General features: G+C 45.9%; 1 protein-coding gene across 8 annotated transcripts in view; it reads left to right on the forward strand.

Annotated features, from left to right (window-relative positions):
* The window catches only part of CLSTN1 (calsyntenin 1), a 96,135-nt gene that overhangs the window by 40,293 nt on the left and 36,050 nt on the right, over positions 1-19,792 (forward strand). For all 8 annotated transcript variants that reach the window (XM_019010740.4, XM_019010749.4, XM_004024615.5 and 5 more), the window contains exon 2: positions 11,650-11,772. In XM_019010740.4, the coding sequence (XP_018866285.1) occupies positions 11,650-11,772 (123 nt within the window). The remainder of the gene's footprint in view (positions 1-11,649; positions 11,773-19,792) is intronic.

The raw sequence follows: 19,792 nt of genomic DNA on the forward strand, positions 1-19,792 counted from the left end.
GAGCAAGACTCAAAAAAAAAAAAAAAAGAATTTATGACTAGGGACAATACTTAGAGACCCAGAGATGATGCCTTTTTATATTTTGATTTTAAAACTGTGAATATTTTACCTGTTCCAAATGCTTTTTTGAGGAAAAAAAGAATCAGCTGGAGATTTTAAACTTAGAGTTTAAGATACTTTTCTACCCATGTCATCTTTAACAAGGGCCTGCTAGCTCGCCTTTGGAAATTAACTAGCAGGATTTTAAAATCAAAGCCTGAGAACTTGGAGCATGCAAGGGCACCTGTCGCCACCTGCTGGCAGTGTTCCTTAATTGCAGGTTCTTATGATAGACCAAGGTTTAAAAGTTGAATCTGCAAATGAAACCTGTAACATCATCTAGGATTTATAGGTGAGACGCCAACAGTCTCTTGAAATATTTAGCTGTTGTTTTTTAAGGGCAGACGTGACCAACCTACGTGTCATGATAAGAGGCACACATCACACTCTTGTTTGAAACAGTGGGTTTCTTTTTTCTTTAGAGATAGTCTTGTTCTCCCTGGGGCTGGACTGCAGTGGTGAGATCTTGGCTCACGGCAGCCTGTAACTCTTGGGCTGAAACATTCCTCCTGTCTCAGCCTCCCGAGTAGCTGGGAGTACAGGCATGTGCCACCATGCCAGCTAATTTTTTTTTTTTATTCAAGAGGGAATCTAGCTTTGTCACCCAGGCCGGAGTGCAAGTGACACAATCTCTGCTCACTGCAACCTCTGCCCCCCAGGTTCAAGAGATTCTCCTGCCTCAACCTTCTGAGTAGCTGGGGTTACAGGTGCATGCCACCACGCTTGGTTAATTTTTTTTTTTTTTTTTTTTTTGAGATAGAGTTTCGCTTCTGTCGCCCAGGCTGGAGTGCAGTGGCGCAATCTTGGCTCATTGCAACCTCTGTCACCCTGGTTCAAGCAATTCTCCTGCCTCAGCCTCCCAAGTATCTGGGATTACAGGCATCTGCCACCACGCCTAGCTAATTTTTGTATTATTATTATTTTTTTTGAGATGGAGTTTCACTCTTGTTGCCCGGGCTGGAGTGCAGTAGTGTGGTCTCTGCTCCCTGCAACCTCTGCCTCCCAGGTTCAAGCAATTCTCCTGTCTCAGCCTCCCAAGTAGCTGGGATTACAGGCACCCGCCACCACGCCTGGTTTATTTTTGTATTTTTAGTAGAGACAGGGTTTCACCATGTTTGTCAGGCTGGTCTTGAACTCCCGACCTCAGGCCATCTCACCTTGGCCTCCCAAAGTGCTGGTATTACAGGCGTGAGCCACTGCGCCTGGCCAATTTTTGTATTTTTTTAGTGGAGACGGGGTTTCACCATGTTGGCCAGGCTGGTCTCGAACTCCTGACCTCAGGTGATCCACCTGCCTCGGCCTCCCAAAGTGCTGGGATTACAGGCGTGAGACACTGTGCCCGGCCTGATTTTTGTATTTTTAGTAGAAACAGGGTTTCACCACATTGGCCAAGCGGTCTCGAACTCCTGACCTCAGGTGATCCACCTGCCTTGGCCTCCCGAAGTGTTGGGATTACAGGCGTGAGCCACTGTGTCCAGCCTAATTTTTTAAAACATTTTTTTGTAGAGACGGGATCACACCTTTCACCCAGACTGGTGTCGAACTTCTAGGCTCAAGCAATCCTCCTACCTGGGCCTCCCAAAGTGTTGGGATTATGGGTGTGAGCCACTGCGCCTGGCTGGAAACCGTGGATTTCTAGTTACAGAGTCTTCTTTACTTACAATCAGGTTTATGTTCTGATAAACCCATCTTTGTAAAGTCTAAAAATCCTAAGTTGAGCCACTGTAAGTGGGGAACCATCCATATTAGTGAATAAACTGGAAAGGAACTGTTCGTGTACTGGGTTGATTGATATCAGGGCCACCCTGGGACCTGTGGTTGACGTCTGGGCTCTGCAACCAACCTGCTGAAATCCCTGTTACTTGTGAGACTTAGGCATGGGTCCAGCCTCTCTCTCTCTTTTTTTTTTTTGAGATGGAGTCTCGCTCTGTCACCCAGGCTGGAGTGCGATGGCGCGATCTCAGCTCACTGCAGCCTCCGCCTCCCAGGTTCCAGCTATTCTCCTACCTCAGCCTCCTGGGTAGCTGGGATTATAGGCGTGTGCCACCACGCCCGGCTAATTTTTATATTTTCAATAGAGGCGGGGTTTTACCATGTTGGCCAGGTTGGTCTTGAACTCCTGACCTCAGGTGATCTGCTTGCCTTGGCCTCCCAAAGTGCTGGGATTACAGGTGTGAGCCACCACACCCGGCCCGGGTCTAGCCTCTCTTTAGCCCACAGAGTTGGGATGTGCTGGGGCAGCATAGCTTATATTCATGTTGATCCTAAAGTTGGTTATTGTATTTTTTTATCTTGACTTAAAAATCAAATAATTTCTAATGACTGAAATCTACCATAACCCTAAAAAATGAGTCATATCCTGAAATGATAGGTGTGTGCCTAGCTACAGCCTGCACTTATAGGTTTGATTGCCAGCTTTGCTTTTGCATTGTTTTAAATTAATACATTCAAAGTTTAGTTTTTTTTGAAACACATTACTTACCTGATAACTTATTAAATAACTGTTCAAGATTTATTAGTCAAGGACTCAAATTACTTTTATGTAAGAAAAGTAAACAGGAGTTTGGCATGTTTGCTATGTTTCATTTTACACATTTTTTTAGGCCTCCATTTATAGGGTATAAAACTTTAAGAAAACATTCTCATTAGATGTAAATGATTCGAATTGCAAATAATACTAACCTAAGCATTGTCATTACTTTTAAAATCTAAGTTTCTAGAAGTTTAAATTTTTACTCAATACAAAAATGACCTGGTTCACATTATTAGCTGCCCAACAAACTGTTTAAAAAACTAAGTAATCTTTTCTAAAGATCAGATTGCAAGAAATGTTTTCCATGCTCTTATTTTAAAAAACAAGATTCCGACATACATAATGAATCTAAATCAAAATTCACAAATAGTGGCTGAAATTCTGTCAGCTTTCAGCCCAATACAATATAAATCCACAGTTATAATGCATAAACAATTCAAAGTTAAAATTTATAGTGGAAATGTCAACAAGTCACAACTACTACACATTACTACTGATGGGTTCCACTACAGGCATAGCAGATGTGCACATCTGATAGACTGCTTAGAAAATTAAAGCTATCAAAGCTATAAATAAAGAATACATAAATATAAACATGGCGATGTGGAAGCATTAGAGCCGTTAAAAAAAGTGAATAAGCTGGGCGCGGTGACTCACGCCTGTAATCCCAGCACTTTGGGAGGCCAAGGTGGGCGGATCACCTGAGGCCGGGAGTTCAAGACCAGCATGACCAACGTGGAGAAACGCCATCTCTACTAAAAATACAAAATTATCCAGGTGTGGTAGTGCACGCCTGTAATCCCAGCTACTTGGGAGGCTGAGGCAGGAGAATCACTTGAACCCAGGAGGCGGAGATTGCAGTGAGCTGAGATCACGCCACTACACTCCAGCCTGGGCAACAAGAGCGAAACTCCGCCTCAAAAAAAAAAAAAGAAGAATAAGATGTGATGTAAACACATCTGATAGTTCTGTCTGTAAGCCACTTTCCACTGATTTATAATGCTATGGTTTTATAATTGTTTTAAAAAGGAAAAATTTTCTACACTGCTGCATTCAGTATCGTACATTCTCGACTGCAGTGCAATCTTTAAATCCTCTTGCAGAGCTTGACATATCTCGTCAGAATTTCCCCAGAAAATCAGCTTGTCATATTTTCAGCAGCCTTTAGTGCTTCAGTAGCCTTGCGAAGCTCCTTAATAGCTGATGATAAAGCTTCTGGGTTAATTTCTTGTTCACAAAGCCGTACACAAATAGGAGTTTCCATATCTAAGCCAGCATTCTAAATTCTTGAAATCTCAAGCAGAATGTGTGATTAGTACAGGTTAGATACTCCTAATCCCAAAACCTGAAATGTGAAATGCTCCAAAATCCGAAACTTTTTAAGCACCGACATGACACCACAGTGGAAAATTCCACACCTCATGTGATGGATCAAAGTCAAGATGCAGGTGCACAACACACAGTTTATTCAGCATCCTGTCCATGGTCTCCCGCACCGCATTCGGATTCGCTGCCACGGCTACTCGCCATGGCTGAGGCCAAGGGAGGCAGGAGAAGCAGTTTAGTTTGTTTTTTAAAACCTCCTAGAATGTGATGAAATGAATCAGGTATAGACTTCCGACATAGGTGACATGTTCCTAGACTTGCGGCCAGTAGTCTCTTGTCTTTGCCATTTTTTTGTGGTGGTGACAGAAACATCGGTCACTTGTTTCTATAAATGTTTTATAATGCAAATTGAATGTGATGAAATATTAAAAATATCACTCATTAAATATTTAAAAGTTCAGTCTTTGGAACTGGCCAGATCTCATTCTACTGCCAGCTTAAGAGCGATTTAGAAAATTTGAATTATAAAATTGGCATACTGGGAACATAGTTACACAGTTATTTTTCCACTGAACCGTTAGCCATTTCAGCTGCAGGCCTTTCCATTCGGGCAGCAGAAACACACATTTTATGTTACTACTCATCATGGGTTTTCTGTAATGTGCTCTGCCTGGTATTTTTACGTCCCCGTTGGGTTAAATAAAGACATAAATTCATTTAGTTTAAGTCTCAGGAGTTTTATGGACTCAAATATTAGAAGAATATTTAGTTTTAATATTTATAATGCTTGTAATTTTATTAATAAAACCTTAAAGTATGAAGCCAAATTGGAATCAAATATTAATTTGATTAGTGGCAAATTGAACTAGCAATTTTTGCTTTAAAATGAAAGATTGGAGGCCGGATGCCGTGGCTCATGCCTGTAATCCTGGCACTTTGGGAGGCCAATGCAGGCAGATCACCTGAGGTCTGGAGTTCGAGACCAGCCTGGCCAACATGGTGAAACCCCGTCTCTACTTAAAATACAAAAAAATTAGCCGAGTGTGGTGATGCACGTCTGTAATTCCAGCTACTCAGGAGGCTGAGGCAGGAGAATCACTTGAACCTGAGAGGCAGAGGTTGCAGTGAGCCCAGATTGCACCATTCATTGCACTTCAGCCTGGACCACAGAGTGAGACTCCATCTCAAAAAAAAAAAAAAAAAGAAAGAAAGTGAAAGATTGGTAACAAACAATGGAGTTTTTGGAGTCCTTTCTTTAAAATGGCCTATCTTACATCTGTAACTCTAAGCTTCTTCCAGCCTACATCATAGCATGGTTTATTTTCAAAGATACCTGAGCTGGATGTTGTAGCTCACACTTGTAATCCCAGCACTTTGGGAGGCCATGGTGGGAGAATTGCTTGAGCTCAGGAGTTTGACACCAGCGTGGGCAACATAGCAAGACTTCATCTCAACTAAAAAAAAATTTTTTTTTGTTTTTTGAGACAGAGTTTCGCTCTTGTCGCCCAGGCTGGAGTCAAACTCCATGGTTTCTCCATGTTGGAGTGGTGCAATCTTGGCTCACTGCAACCTCCACCTCCTGGGTTCAAGCGATTCTCCTGCCTCAGCCTCCTGAGTAGCTGGGATTACAGGCACCTGCCTTCACGCCCGGCTAATTTTTGTATTTTTGTTAGAGACAGAGTTTCACCATGTTGGCCAGGCTGGTCTTGAGCTCCTCACCTTAGGTGATTGGCCTGCCTTGACCTCCCAAGGTGCTGGGATTACAGGCATGAGCCACTGCACCCGTCCTAAAAATTTTTTTAAAAAGATAATCTGGAGAGGATGTTGAGTTTCAGTGGTTAGATAAAGCGTTCAACCTGATTGCAAAGTCAAGTTATTCTCTCAGGGAGCCGTTTCAGACCTGATGCTGGTGCAGTCTGTGCGTAAAGCTCCCACAGACAGCCTCACACGTACCTCCCGCCGGCAGACCCCTTGCTGCTCCAGGGAGGCTTGCAGGAGAAAGGTGCCATACCATAGCCAGCCTTCTTCTTCTTCTTTTTTTTTTTTTGAGATGAAGTCTCTCGCTTCTCTCCCAGGCTGGAGTGCAATGGCACGGTCTTGGCACACTGCAACTTCTGCCTCCTGAGTTCAAGCGATTCTCCTGCCTCAGCCCCCTGAGTAGCTGGAATTACAGACGCCTGCCACCACGCCCGGCAAATTTTTGTATTTTTTTTTTTTAGTACAGACGGGGTTTTACCATGTTGGCCAGGCTGGTCTCGAACTCCTGACTTCAGGTGATCCACCCGCCTTGGCCTCCCAAAGTGCTAAGATTACAGGCGTGAGCCACCGCATCCGGCCCCTTATTCTCTTCTTAGCCAGTCTCTTGTTTCAGAGCAGCCCATGGACGGGGGGAGAAGACAGATTTCAAAGACACTTTTATTTTTGGTCTTTATGGTCTGGGTTTGATTTCATATTAAGTCCCTCTGTAATCTAACCTTCCGTAACTTAACCTTTTCCAGACTGATGTCTTTTGACCTGTTGGTTTCATGCGTTGTCTCTAGATTTTCTGGCTCTCTTGCTCAGAACATCCACCTGGAGAAACAAACAAAAATAAAACACCTTCGCAGTATCTTTCGAATTCCCAGCTCCAAAGCTATCTTCTCCATGAGAGAATTAATAAATCAGGGCAACTGATCTGATTTGTGCATTCGAGGTTTCTTATATACTCATTTCCCAAATAGTTCCTGCATGTGTGCTAAGCATAATTCCAGGTACTGGGAATTAGAAAATGAAAAGGCCACTTTCTCACAGTCTGCGTGTGTGTGTGTGTGTGTGTGTGTGTGTGTGTGGGTGTGTTGGGGAGGAGAAATGACACCACCACCTTTTGCTACTTACTGAGTGCCAGACACTCTTCTGAGCATTTTATATGTAATGAACTGTGATTGCATGTTTAATCACACAATGACCTATGAGATGGGGACTATTATTGTCCCCGTTTTCTAGATGAGGAAGCGAAGGCCCTGAGGTTGCGGGCCCTTTGGAGCCCAGGCAGGACCACCCAGGCCATTGGGCACTGGGCTCCAGTGCCCTCCCCTGCCGTCTTCTCCCCAGGTCTTGGAACAGAGGGACAGAGCGAGGTTGGTGAGAGCAGCAGGAAGGACCTTTTCAACAGCGCCCGAGTGAGATAATGAGTCCCTGAAACCCTGGCAGGATGCGAGAGGGCAGAACTGTAACAATATTAAGACATTATTTGCCATTTTCTCATCCTCTTAGGCTGCACTGTGGCATTTTCTAGAGACTATGTGAAGGGGAGCAAGGCAGCAGGCTGAGTGCAGGGGGAGCGGGGGTAGAGACGAGAACCCAGGTGTCTTCAGTGAAAGTGGACAACAAAGATTTGCAAAAACAGAAAACTGTTGCCACTCTTAGTAAGCTTTGTTTTCAAAAAGTTATTTTCATAAAAATATTGTTTATGTGAATGTATTATATAATGTGTTTGGTTTTTAAATGAGTTAATAAGTATTAAAATTATCTTTTTTGTTGTCGTTGTTGTTTTTTGAGACATAGTCTCGCTCTGTTGTCCAGGCTGGAGTGCAGTGGCGAGATCTTGGCTCACTGCAACCTTTACCTCCCGGGTTCAAGTGATTCTCCTGCCTCAGCCTCCTGAGTAGCTGGGACTATAGGCGTGTGCCACCACACCCAGCTAATTTTTGTATTTATAGTAAAGACAGGAGGGTTTTACCATATTGGTCAGGCTGGCCTTGAACTCCTGACTTCAAGTGATCCGCCTGCCTTGGCCTCCCAAAGTGCCGGGATTACAGGCGTGAGCCACCGCTCCCAGGCTTTTTTTTTTTTTTTTTTTTTTTTTTTGAGACAGAGTCTTGCTCTGTCGCCCAGGCTGGAGTGCAGTGGTACGATCTTGGCTCACTGCAACCTGCACCTCCCAGGTTCAAGCAATTCTCCTGCCTCAGCCGCCCGAGAAGCTGGGTCTACAGGTGCGTGTCACCACACCCGGCTAATTTTTGTATTTTTAGTAAAGACAGGAGGGTTTCACCATGTTGGCCAGGCTGGTCTCAAACTCCTGACCTCAAGTGATCTGTGTGGCCAGCCTCCCAACGCGCTGGGATTACAGGCATGAGACACTGCTCCTGGACTGGTTTTAATTTTCAGTGTAGTAAATGCTGATAGATAGATAGATAGATAGATAGATAGATAGATAGATAGATAGATAGATAGATAAACGCTGGTAGATGATAGATAGATAAATGCTGATAGATGATAGATAAATGCTGATAGATGGATGGATAGATAGATAGATGGATAGAGATAGGTGGGTGGATGGATGGATAATCAACTGACTGACCAATCCATTTAAACAAAAGCTATTTGGGTCCCTCAGTAACTTTTTGGTGTACAGGGGTTCTGAGACCCCAGAGTTGAAGACCCATTGTTGTAGAAGCTTCCCTCTGGCTGCCGAGTAAGTGCCGGGATAAGGACAGGGAGGCTTGTTACTTGGCTTTTGTGACCTTTCAGGAAGGAGGATAAGAAATGGCTGTGTCTGAGTTTGTGTGTATGTGGATTTTTTTTTAAATGTAAACTACAGCAGAATTTTCCCGTCTACCATTTTGAAGCGTTCAGTTCAGTAGCATCAAGTACATTCGCACTATTGTGCAACCAACCTCCAAACTCCTTTCATCTCACAAAACTGAAATTTTATACCCATTAAACAACAACTCCCCGGGGTCTGGATTTATTTAGGAAGTGAAGCCAGAAGGATTTGCTCTTGGCTTGGATGTGGTGTGTACAAATGTCTGGTAAATGTTTCATTAATTAGAGAGGAGGCAGCGGCTTGGCGCATTGGCTCACTCCTGTAATCCCAGCACTTTGGGAGGCGAGGTGGGCGGAACACGAGGTCAGGAGTTGGTAGACCAGCCTGGCCAACGTGGTGAAATCCCATCTCTACTAAAAATACAGAAACTGAGCGTGGTGGTGAACGCCTGTAGTCCCAGCTACTCGGGAGGCTGAGGCAGGAGAATTGCTTGAACCCGAGAGGCGAAGGTTGCAGTGAGCCGAGATCGCGCCATTGCACTCCAGCCTGGGCGACAGAGCAAGGCTCCATCTCAAAAAAAAAAAAGAGAGGAGGCAGCTTTGTTCTGGTCTGTCTGCCTTCCAGATGCAAGCCTTCACACGCCTACTCTGAGCCTTACACGTGAGCATGACCCCCCTCCCCGGGTGCCACTCTGGGGAAAGTGCAGGTACAGCAGAGGTAGCATCACATCCTGGAATGTTGCACGAAGATCCTTCTGGATTGACTCACGCTTAACAGAACCTGAGTGGGTCATTCAATAAGTAGGCCCCGTCTACTTGGAAACAACGTTTTCAAGCCATTTCTTTCCATCTTTTCAGATCAGCTTAATCGAGGAGTCCCCTGGTTCATTCATACTCTGAGGTTATAATGGAAGCTGTTAACCCTCTTAAGGTGAACATAAAAGGAAAATGGAAAGATTTGAGCTGTGGAACAGGGCCCCCGTGTGCGTGTGGAGATAACTGCAGGCTCAGGGAGGGATTCATGGCCACCAGGAGGACGTCTGACATCGACACTTAGGAGCTGAGCCCCAGGCAAAGCAAAGCAGACAGGGGCTAAATGATCATCTTCTCAGGGAAGTGAGGTCAGCAGCGGCCAGAAAAGCAAAAGTAGCAGTTCTGGTAGAGTCCCAATCAAGAAGGGACAAGATAGCACTTCTCCAGTGATCCGGGCCATCACCGTGAGGAGGGTGGGGGTGTCCCTGGTTTACGAACGAGGAACTTGAGATCAGTTTGTCAGAGGCATTTGAACCAGAGCGACTCCATCTTGAATAGGGTCTGGGTGAAATAAGGTTGAGATCTATTGGGCTGCATTCCTAGGAGGTTAAGGCATTCTAAGTCACAGGATGAGGTAGGAGGTCAGTACAAGACACAGGTCACAAAGACCTTGCTTATAAAACAGGTTGCCATAAAGAAGCCAGGAAAACCCACCAAAACCAAGATGGGGACAAAAGTGACTTCTGGTCATCCTCACTGCTCATTATACACTAATTATAATACATTAGCATGCTAAGAGACCCACCAGCACCATGACAGTTTACAAATGCCATGGCAACGTGAGGAAGTTACTGTATGTGGTCTAAAATGGGGAGTTTTCCGGGAATTTCCCATATCTTTCCGGGAAAACTCATGAATAATCCACCCTTCGTTTAGCGTGTAATCAAGAAATAACCATAAAAATAGCCGACCAGCAGCCCTCAGGGCTGCTCTGCCTGTGGAGTAGCCATTCTTTCTTCCTTCACTTTCTTAATAAAGTTGCTTTCACTTGACTCTGTGGACTTGCCCCGAATTCTTACTGCATGAAGTTCAGTAACACTGTCTTGGGGGCTGGATTGGGACCCTTTTCCGGTAATAAGTTAATGTACTTAATTAAGGTCACACAGCTCATAATAGAGGAAGACTGGAATTGGACCCCAAGCCTAACTCCAAAGTGGATTATTATTTTTTTTTTTTTTGAGGCGGAGTCTTACTCTGTCGCCCAGTCTGGAGTGCGGTGGCGTGATCTTGGCTCACTGCAACCTCCACCTCCCAGGTTCAGGCGATTCTTCTGCCTCAGCCTCCCGAGTAGCTGGGATTACAGTTGTGTGCCACCACACCTGGCTAATTTTTGTGTTTTTAGTAAAGACAGGGTTTCAACATATTGGCCAGGCTGGTCACAAACTCCTGACCTCAGGTGATCCGCCCTCGTCAGCCTCCCAAAGTGCTGGGATTATAGGCGTGAGCCACCACGCCCGGATGGATTATTCTTAAACACTCTTGTTTTCAGTCAAGTGGTGGGTTTTTCTGAAATTCTGCATTGAGTTTTATTTTAATACTTTATTGTGTTTTGCATCTTTGCTTTACATTATTGTTTGTAATACAAATTTAAAATTAATATTGGGCAGCTGGGTGCGGTGGTTTAATGAGTGAGTGAGCTGAGATCCTACCACTACATTCCAGCCTTGGCAACAGAGAAAAAAGAAAAAATAATAATAATACTGGGGCCAGGTGCCGTGGCTCACGCCTGTAATCCCAACACTTTGGGAGGCCAAGGCAGGCGGATCACTTGAGCCCGGGAGTTCAAGACCAGCCTGGGCAACATGGTGAAACCCTGTCTGTACAGAGAGTTAAAAAAAAAAAAAAAAAATAAGTCAAGTATGGTGGTGCACACACATAGTCCCAGCTACCTGGGAGGCTGAGTGGGAGGATCACCTGAACCTGGGAGGTTGAGGCTGCAGTGAGTCATGATTACACCACTGTGCTCCAGCCTGGGTGACAGAGCAAGACTCTGTCTCAAAAAATCATAAAGAAATGAAAATACCTTTCTTTGTAACTTTTCAGTGATAGGCTGAAAACAGAGATAGTCTTCCTGTAGCCATCAGTCTTTTTTTTTTTCTTGATTTCTAGAGCAATTTATTTCTTATTTCTGGTTGCTTCATGGATTCAGATAATTTCTACATGACTTATTCTGGAATTTAGAATTTCATCTCATTTGGGTCTTGATACCAAATTTTGCGACAGAACTGTGAGCACTGTCTTCAAGCCTAATGAGAGTTTTATTATTTTAATAGCAGATGTGTGTCTTCAAAAGTAGTGGAGTTGAAAATAATATTTCTAACCTTGTCTATTTTTTTCTCTTGTTTTAAACGCAGTTAACAAGCACAAGCCCTGGCTGGAGCCCACCTACCACGGCATAGTCACAGAGAATGACAACACGGTGCTCCTCGACCCCCCACTGATCGCGCTGGATAAAGATGCGCCTCTGCGATTTGCAGGTAGGAACGGGGCTTTCATTGACTCTTGATGAATCGGGCCTGGTCAGGAAGCATTCTGCACATCCCATTTGGATAATGCTGAGCGTTTCTGAAAATGTCTCCATAGCTGAGGGTTATTTGTAGCGTCCTTTGTACCATGTTTTTTTTTTCCTTTTAATAGTTGGGGTAGCTGACAAAAAGGCCTGTTCTTATAGTTGAAAAACAAACTGTTTAATTTAATTGCATAATTTTTTTCTTTATCTTAATGTAGCCAGATAACACCTAGATCAGTGCATCCCTGGCTCTAGGGTGCACACGGAGTACCTGAGGAATGTAGAGACAGCGGGTCTGGGAGGACCTGAGATTCTGCCTTTCTCACCTGCTCCTAGGTGCTGCTGGTGCTGCTGGTCCTCAAGTGGCATGGAGCCGGAGAATCACAGCGCCAGGGGTTCCTTGCATTACCTAGATTTCAATGACCTGAGAAGACTTACTTGAAGAAGTTGAGCGGTCTTTATAGAGGAATGCTTTTGGCATAGATTTTACCTTCAGTGAATTTTAAAGACATGAGATTGTAGCCTCTGTCTTTATAGAGACAAACCTGTAGCATTGCTTTGGAGATTTTCATACTGTAATAACCGTGTACATTGCTAATACTTAATAGCATTTTCCAAGTCAGAGCCGTTCTGGCTTCACGTTGGGTCCTTAACTGGTAGAGAATGGGCTGTGCCACCTTTTTTCTGCCTCACAGTTGGAGTTGACATTGTAAAGTTAATTTTTAACAGTTGTTTTCGCATATTTTTCCAGATCAGATCTTCTCCTGCATGGCTGGGCACAGTGACACGCCTGTAATCTCAGCACTGTGGGAGGCTGAGGCAGGAGGATTGCTTGAGTCCAGGAGGTGGAGGCTGCAGTGAGCCTTGATTGTGCCACTGCACTCCAGCCTGGGTAACAGAGCAAGACCCCATCTCAAAAAACAAAACAAACAAAAACTTCTCGTATTAAAGAGTGTTCTGGCCGGGCACAGTGGCTCATGCCTGTGCCAGCACTCCGGGAGGCTGAGGCGGGTGGGTCACAAGGTCAGGAGATCGAGACCATCCTGGCTAACATGGCGAAACCCCGTCTCTACTTAAAAAAAAAAAAAAAAAAAAAAAAAAAGCCAGGTGTGGTGGTGGGCGCCTGTAGTCCTAGGTACTCCGGAGGCAGAGGCAAGAGAATGGCGTGAACCCAGGAGGCGGAGCTTGCAGTGAGCCGAGATTGCGCCACTGCAGTCCAGCCTGGGCGACAGAGTGAGACTCTGTCTCAGAAAAAAAAAAAAAAGTGTTCTATTTGTCTAGGGACAAATAAGAAAAATTGGATGAATTTGTATGAAACAATGTTAATTTTACTATAGTAAGTTGAAGGAAATAAACATGAGTTTGTTTCTGAAGAACTATTTGAAAAATAAATTTGTACTTCATTCTGTTTAGGCGCCACATCACTTTTTCAGCACAGTCACCCGTGAACCAGCTTGTGCTGTAAAGATAGAGCCTCCCAAGTTGTTTTGTGTGTTTATTAATTTTCAGAGAGAATTCTGATGAAAAGGACAGTAGAGGCAGTACCCCATGCCGTGAACACACACACAGCATTTGTCCAGTTGCCAGGGTGATTATTTTTGCTTTTTCCCCCAGATTTTTTTTTTCTCCTGAAACTGTCTTGCTCTGTCACCCAGGCTGGAGTGCAGTGGTGCAATCTCAGCTCACTGCAACCTCTGCCTCCCGGGTTCAAGCAGTTCTCCTGCCTCAGCCTCCCGAGTAGCTGGGATTACAGGTGCCCACCACCACGCCCAGCTAATTTTTGTATCTTTAGTAGAGATGGGGTTTCACCATATTGGCCAGGCTGGTCTCGAACTCCTGACCTTGTGATCCACCAGCCTTGGCCTCCCAAAGTGCTGGGATTACAGGCTTGAGCCACCATGCCCGTCCTAATTTTTGTATTTTTAGTAGAGACGAGGTTTCACCATGTTGTTCAGGCTGGTCTCAAACTCCTGGCCTCAGGTGATCCACCTGCCTTGGCCTTGCAAAGTGCTAGTGGATAGATCATTTTAACAGAATTATTTAGTTTATGTTTTTGAGCAGTTTTATATACATTACTGATGTTTTATGCATTTCAAGAAGTGATTGCAGTCCAGGCTTCTGTATTTGCTCCCTCGGGTCCTCCTTTGCCTTGTGAAGTATCAGCAGTCCTGTTGTTCGTGCAGTGTGATCTTACTATGTTGTTAATAATTGATGCACTATTTTATTTTATTTTATTTTATTTTATTTTATTTTATTTTGTTTTGTTTTATTTTTGAGACGGTGTCTCAGTTTGTCGCCCAGGCTGGAGTCCAGTGGTGCAATTTCGGCTCACTGCAACCTCTGCCTCCCAGATTCAAGCAATTCTCCTGCCTCAGCCTCCCAGTAGCTGGGATTACAGGTGCCCGCCACCATGCCCTGCTAATTTTTGTATTTTTATTAGAAACAGGGTTTCACCGTGTTGGCCAAGCTGGTCTTGAACTCCTGACCTCAGGTGATGCGCCCGCCTTGGCCTCCTGAAGTGCTGGGATTATAGGCGTGAGCCACCACACCCAGCCAATAATGCATGCACTTATAAAGCATGCATAGCAATGTCCCAGGCACTACTATAAGTACTGTACAAATATAAATTTGTATTTAATCCTCAATAACCATAAGATAATAAATACGCTTTTCTGCATTAAAGGCAGGAAGCGGAGGCACAGAATAGTTAAGCTATTGCTCTGGGCGTGTAGCTGGTCGGGGGTGCAGAGGCAGGGCTCCAGCCCAGGCGGGACAGCTGCCTGCTACGATGACGTAGCTACGTCTTTAACTGCACGAAGTTCACAAGGAAGTAGGAAATGAAATGTACGCCGAGTGTTAACTTTGAAAGAAAAAGTCTTATCAATGAAATATTTTTTCTTATTGTATTTAATTTTATTGTGTATTTCTCAAACTTAAGATATTCTAGATGAAATAATACTTATACAAGTTTATTTTTTAGAGATTCTCAGGTTTTTTTTACTGATGTACAAAAATTATATGTTGTGATATGTATTTTAACTGTATAGAAAAGCAATTTAAATCCAATTATAGTGGTAACTTGGTTGTATTTGCCATAGTGGATAGATAAGTCAATATTTTCCTTTTGGATATTTTCATGGGGGAAGCACCGTTACTCATATAATATTTTTTCTTTCTTTTTTCTTTTTTGGAGATAATTCATATGCCACAAAAATCACCCTTTTTTTTTTTTTTTTTTTTTTGAGACAGAGTCTCGCTCTGTCGCCCAGGCTGGAGTGCAGTGGCATGATCTCGGCTCACTGCAAGCTCTGTCTCCCGGGTTCACGCCATTCTCCTGCCTCAGCCTCCCGAGTAGCTGGGACTACAGGCGTCCGCCACCGCGCCCGGCTAATTTTTTGTATTTTTAGTAGAGATGGGGTTTCACCGTGGTCTCAATCTCCTGACCTCGTGATCTGCCCGCCTCGGCTTCCCAAAATGCTGGGATTACAGGTGTGAGCCACCGCGCCCGGCCAAAAAATCACCCTTTTAAAGTGTACAGCTCATTGAGTTTTAGAATGTTCCAAAAACCATGCACCTGCCAACCACTGTCTAACTCCAGAACATTTTCATCACCCCAAAAAGGAACCCTTGCACCAAGTGGCACTCATCCCTCAGTCTCCTCCACTCCCAAGCCCTGGCTACCACTACAGATTTCTCTATTCTGGATAATCATGTAAATGCACTGTAAGGCTTTTTGTGATGGGCGTCTCCCAGCATGGTGATTTCACAGTTTACCTATATTAGGTGCCTAGCAGCCCCTCATTCCTTTTTTTGTTGCTGGATATTATTTCATTCTATGAGTAGATCACATTTTGTTTCTCTGTTTATCCACTGATGGACATTTGGGTTGCTTCTACTTTTTGGCTATTATGGGTCATGCTGCTGTGAACATTCCTGTACAGGTCTTTGTGTGGACATAGGTTTTCAGTCCTTTAGTATACACACAGGAGTGCAACTGATCCCCTTGACTGAAGCGTGGGGTCCTCTGCTGGAGGAGTGGGCAGCTGCATGGGGGGGAGGGAGCACCTGACCTGCAGCCGTATCCCTCCTTACCTCCCTCCCTCCCTCCTTCCTTCCCTCCCTCCCTCCCTCTCTCCCTCCGTCCCTCTCTCCTTCTCATTTCCTTCCTCTCTCTCTCCTTCCCTCCTTTGCTTCCTCCCTCTGTCCTTTCCTTCCTCTCTCCCTCCCTCCCCCTCCCTCCCTTTTTCCCTTTCTCCCTCCCTCCCTCATTCCCTCCTTCTGTTCCCCCCCAACTCCTTCCATCCCTTCTTCCCTCCTTCCCCCTTTTCCTCCCTCCCTTCCTGCCTTCCTCCCTCCCTTCTTGCCTTCCTCCCTCCCTCCCTCCCTCCCTCCCTGTTTCCCTTCCTCCTTTACTTTCTCCCTGTGTTGCTTCCTCCCTCCCTCTCTCTTCTGTTGCTTTGGTGCCACCCAACACAGAACCCTGCCCCCGTGGTGCCACCCAACACAGAACCCCGCCCCCATGGTGCCACCTAACACAGAACCCCGCCCCCATGGTGTCACCCAACACAGAACTCCGCCCCCATGATACCACCCAGCACAGAACCCTGCCCCCATGGTGCCACCCAGCACAGAACCCCGCCCCCATGGTGCCACCCAGCACAGAACCCCGCCCCCATGGTGCCACCCAACACAGAACGCCAACCCCATGGTGTCACCCAGCACAGAACCCCGCCCCCATGGTGCCGCCCAGCACAGAACCCCGCCCCCATGGTGCCGCCCATCACAGAACCCCGCCCCCTGGTGCCGCCCATCACAGAACCCCGCCCCCTGGTGCCGCCCATCACAGAACCCCGCCCCCTGGTACCGCCCATCACAGAACCCCGCCCCCATGGTGCCGCCCAGCACAGAACCCCGCCCCCATGGTGCCGCCCAACACAGAACCCCGCCCCCATGGTGCCGCCCAACACAGAACCCCGCCCCCATGGTGCCGCCCAACACAGAACCCTGCCCCCATGGTGCCGCCCAACACAGAATCCCGCCCCCATGGTGCCGCCCAACATAGAACTCCGCCCCCATGGTGCCACCCAGCACAGAACCCTGCCAGCATGATTTTGCCCAACACAGAACCCCGCCCACATGGTGCCGTCCAGGACAACCCCGCCCCCATGGTGCCACCCAGCACAGAACAGGACCCTATGAGACTGAGCAAGGGAGGTCAGGAACAGAGACCCTAGAGCTGAGGGACCAGTGAGTGAATCGTAGCTCTGCTACTTATTGGCTGTGTGGCCTTAGGCAAATTACTTACCCTTTCTGTGCCTCCGTTTCATCATTTGTAAAAGGATAAAATGTCACAGACCTCATTAATGTCACAGACCTCATTGGTTTGGGGGAATGTTAGCTTCTTTATTCATACATGTGAAGAGCTTTAAACAGTGGGTGGTACAGTAATTACTACCTACAGTGTTTGCCGCTGCTGTTACTACTAATAGAATCTTTTAAAAATATTTTTTCACTTAACATTTTGTGAGAAATATTTTTTCATCTTTCTACAAAAGTCGTTATAGTGTTGCATTTTCTTACAGACTTTCTTAAGTATTTTTTGGATAAGACAGAGGCTAGACCTGGAGCCTTATTTTCATCTTAGATTGATTTGGGTGATGACATTGAGTTTAATTTCGCACCATGTTGAGGAGGAGGTGGTGATGGTGGTGGCATCTAACGTTTATTGAGTGCCTGCAGTGTGGCAGAGGTTGCTCTGAGGGCCCGGTGTGGGTTACTTTTTCCGATTCTTTTCAGCAGTTTTTTTTTTTTTTTTTTTTTGAGATGGAGTCTTGCTGTGTTGCCCAGGCTGGAGTGCAGTGGTGCAATCTCGGCTCAGTGAAACCTCCGCCTCCTGGGTTCAAGCAATTCTCCTGCCTCAGCCTCCTGAGTAGCTGGGACTACAAGTGCATGCCACCATGCCTGGCTAATTTTTTGTAATTTTTATTAGAGACGGGGTTTTACCGTGTTCCCCAGGCTGGTTACGAACTCCTGAGCTCAGGCAGTCTGCCCGCCTCGGCCTCCCAAAGTGCTGGGATTACAGGCGTGAGCCACTGCACCCAGCCTCTCTTCTCCAGTCTTATGCAGTAGACATGCCCACTGTCCCTGTTCTCCAGGTGAGGAACCAGGCTCAGCGTGTCTGCCAGCTGCGTGACAGCAGAAGCTACTTTGTTCTCCATTTTATCCCCAAAACCTCCGTCAGTGCCTGGGACACAGTCACTCCATAGATATTTGTAGAGGGAGGAGATGAGTTTACCCAGGATCACACAGCTCATAAGTGACAGAGCCGCCTCTGGGCCCAGCTCACTGTGTGAACATTCCAGTTCATAGTGTGATCCCACTACAAGGCGTGTGTGTGTGGGTAGCCACAGGAGTTCACTTGTCAGAGCTCTGAAATGAATGCACATGCAATGCTGGGAGCTTAGTCATTGAAGCTCCTTGTAAGTCATCACTAATCAGACATTCACAATGAAGATCCAGTCTCGCCCGGATTGTTTCCTTGGGGTGAAATTCTGATACAGAGTCTTGGTATTTGTCAAGTGTTTTAGGAAATTTAAATGATTCAGTTTCTTGTTCTGCACCTTCTCCTTAATCTGCTGAAAGCCTGAGTAGTCATGGGTCAGAAAACAATTTTTGCGTTTTATTATTTATTTATTTATTTTTGAGACAGGGTCTCGCTCTGTCACCCAGGCTGGAGTGCAGTGGCGCGATCTCGGCTCACTGCAACCTCTGCCTTCCGGGTTCAAGCCATTCTCATGCCTCAGCCTCTCGAGTAGCTGGGATCACAGGCGTGCACCACCACGAGCCAGCTAATTTTTTGTATTTTTAATAGAGATGGGGTTTCACCATGTTGGCCAGGCTGGTCTCGAACTCCTGGCCTCAAGTGATCCTCCGCCTTGGCCTCCTAAAGTGCTGGGATTACAGGCGTGAGCCACCGTGCCCGGCCTATTTTGTTTACATTTTATATATTTCGTGGAGAGTTACCAGCTTGAGCCTCATGTGTGGGCCACAGGGTTGGGGCCTTGAAGATGATGCATTCTGTTCTTGTCAGAAGCCGTGCCTCCTCTCCTTGCTTCCTCTTCAGAGCTCCTCCTTCTAGGAGGTGGTGGTGTTCTAGCAATCTCTTTCCTGCTTTTCCAGATTAAGTATGGATGTTTTACAAGATTGGTTGAACCATAATGATACAAATAGAATCCAAAAGAAGTTTCGGGGCAAGAATGGGAACTTAGTTTTCCTTGATAGTCAGTTAGAGCCCACCCAGGAGCCCTGTGATACTCTTGTCTGTATTCTTTGTTATGAATGTGATTCACATGCCCTGAGGGTGGCCAGTGGGGTTAACGGCTGCATTTCACTGCCCAGTTTTGCTTTTTTAGCACATGTAACTGAGCTGACCTTGTGTTTGCAGCAGTGAATTGGTTGACCTGCATGAAATTGCCTTTTTTTTTGAGACAGAGTCTCGCTGTGTCGCCCAGGCTGGAGTGCAGTGGCGCAATCTCAGCTCACTGCAACCTCCCAGGTTCAAGCGATTCTCCTGCCTCAGCCTCCTGAGTAGCTGGGATTACAGGCGCCCGCCACCACGCCCGGCTAATTTTTGTATTTTTAGTAGAGGGAGGGTTTCTCTTTGTTGGCCAGGCTGACCGCAAACTGCTGACCTCAGGTGATCCACCTGCCTCAGTCTCCCAGAGTGCTGGGATTACAGGTGGAGCAACGGCGCCTGGCCTCCATTTTTTTTTTTTCTTTTTTTGAGATGGAGTCTCCGTTTCCCGGGTTCAAGTGATTTCGGCTAATTTTTGTATTTTTAGTAGAGACAGGGTTTCACCATATTGGCCAGGCTGGTCTCAAACTCTTGACCTCAAGATCCCCCTGCCTCAGCCTCCTAAAGTGCTAGGATTACAGGATTGAGCCACCGCACCAGGCCAATTTTTTCTTTTTTCTGAGATGGAGTCTCT

This window comes from Gorilla gorilla, chromosome 1 (assembly GCF_029281585.2).
Source record: "Gorilla gorilla gorilla isolate KB3781 chromosome 1, NHGRI_mGorGor1-v2.1_pri, whole genome shotgun sequence".
NCBI lineage: Eukaryota > Metazoa > Chordata > Mammalia > Primates > Hominidae > Gorilla > Gorilla gorilla.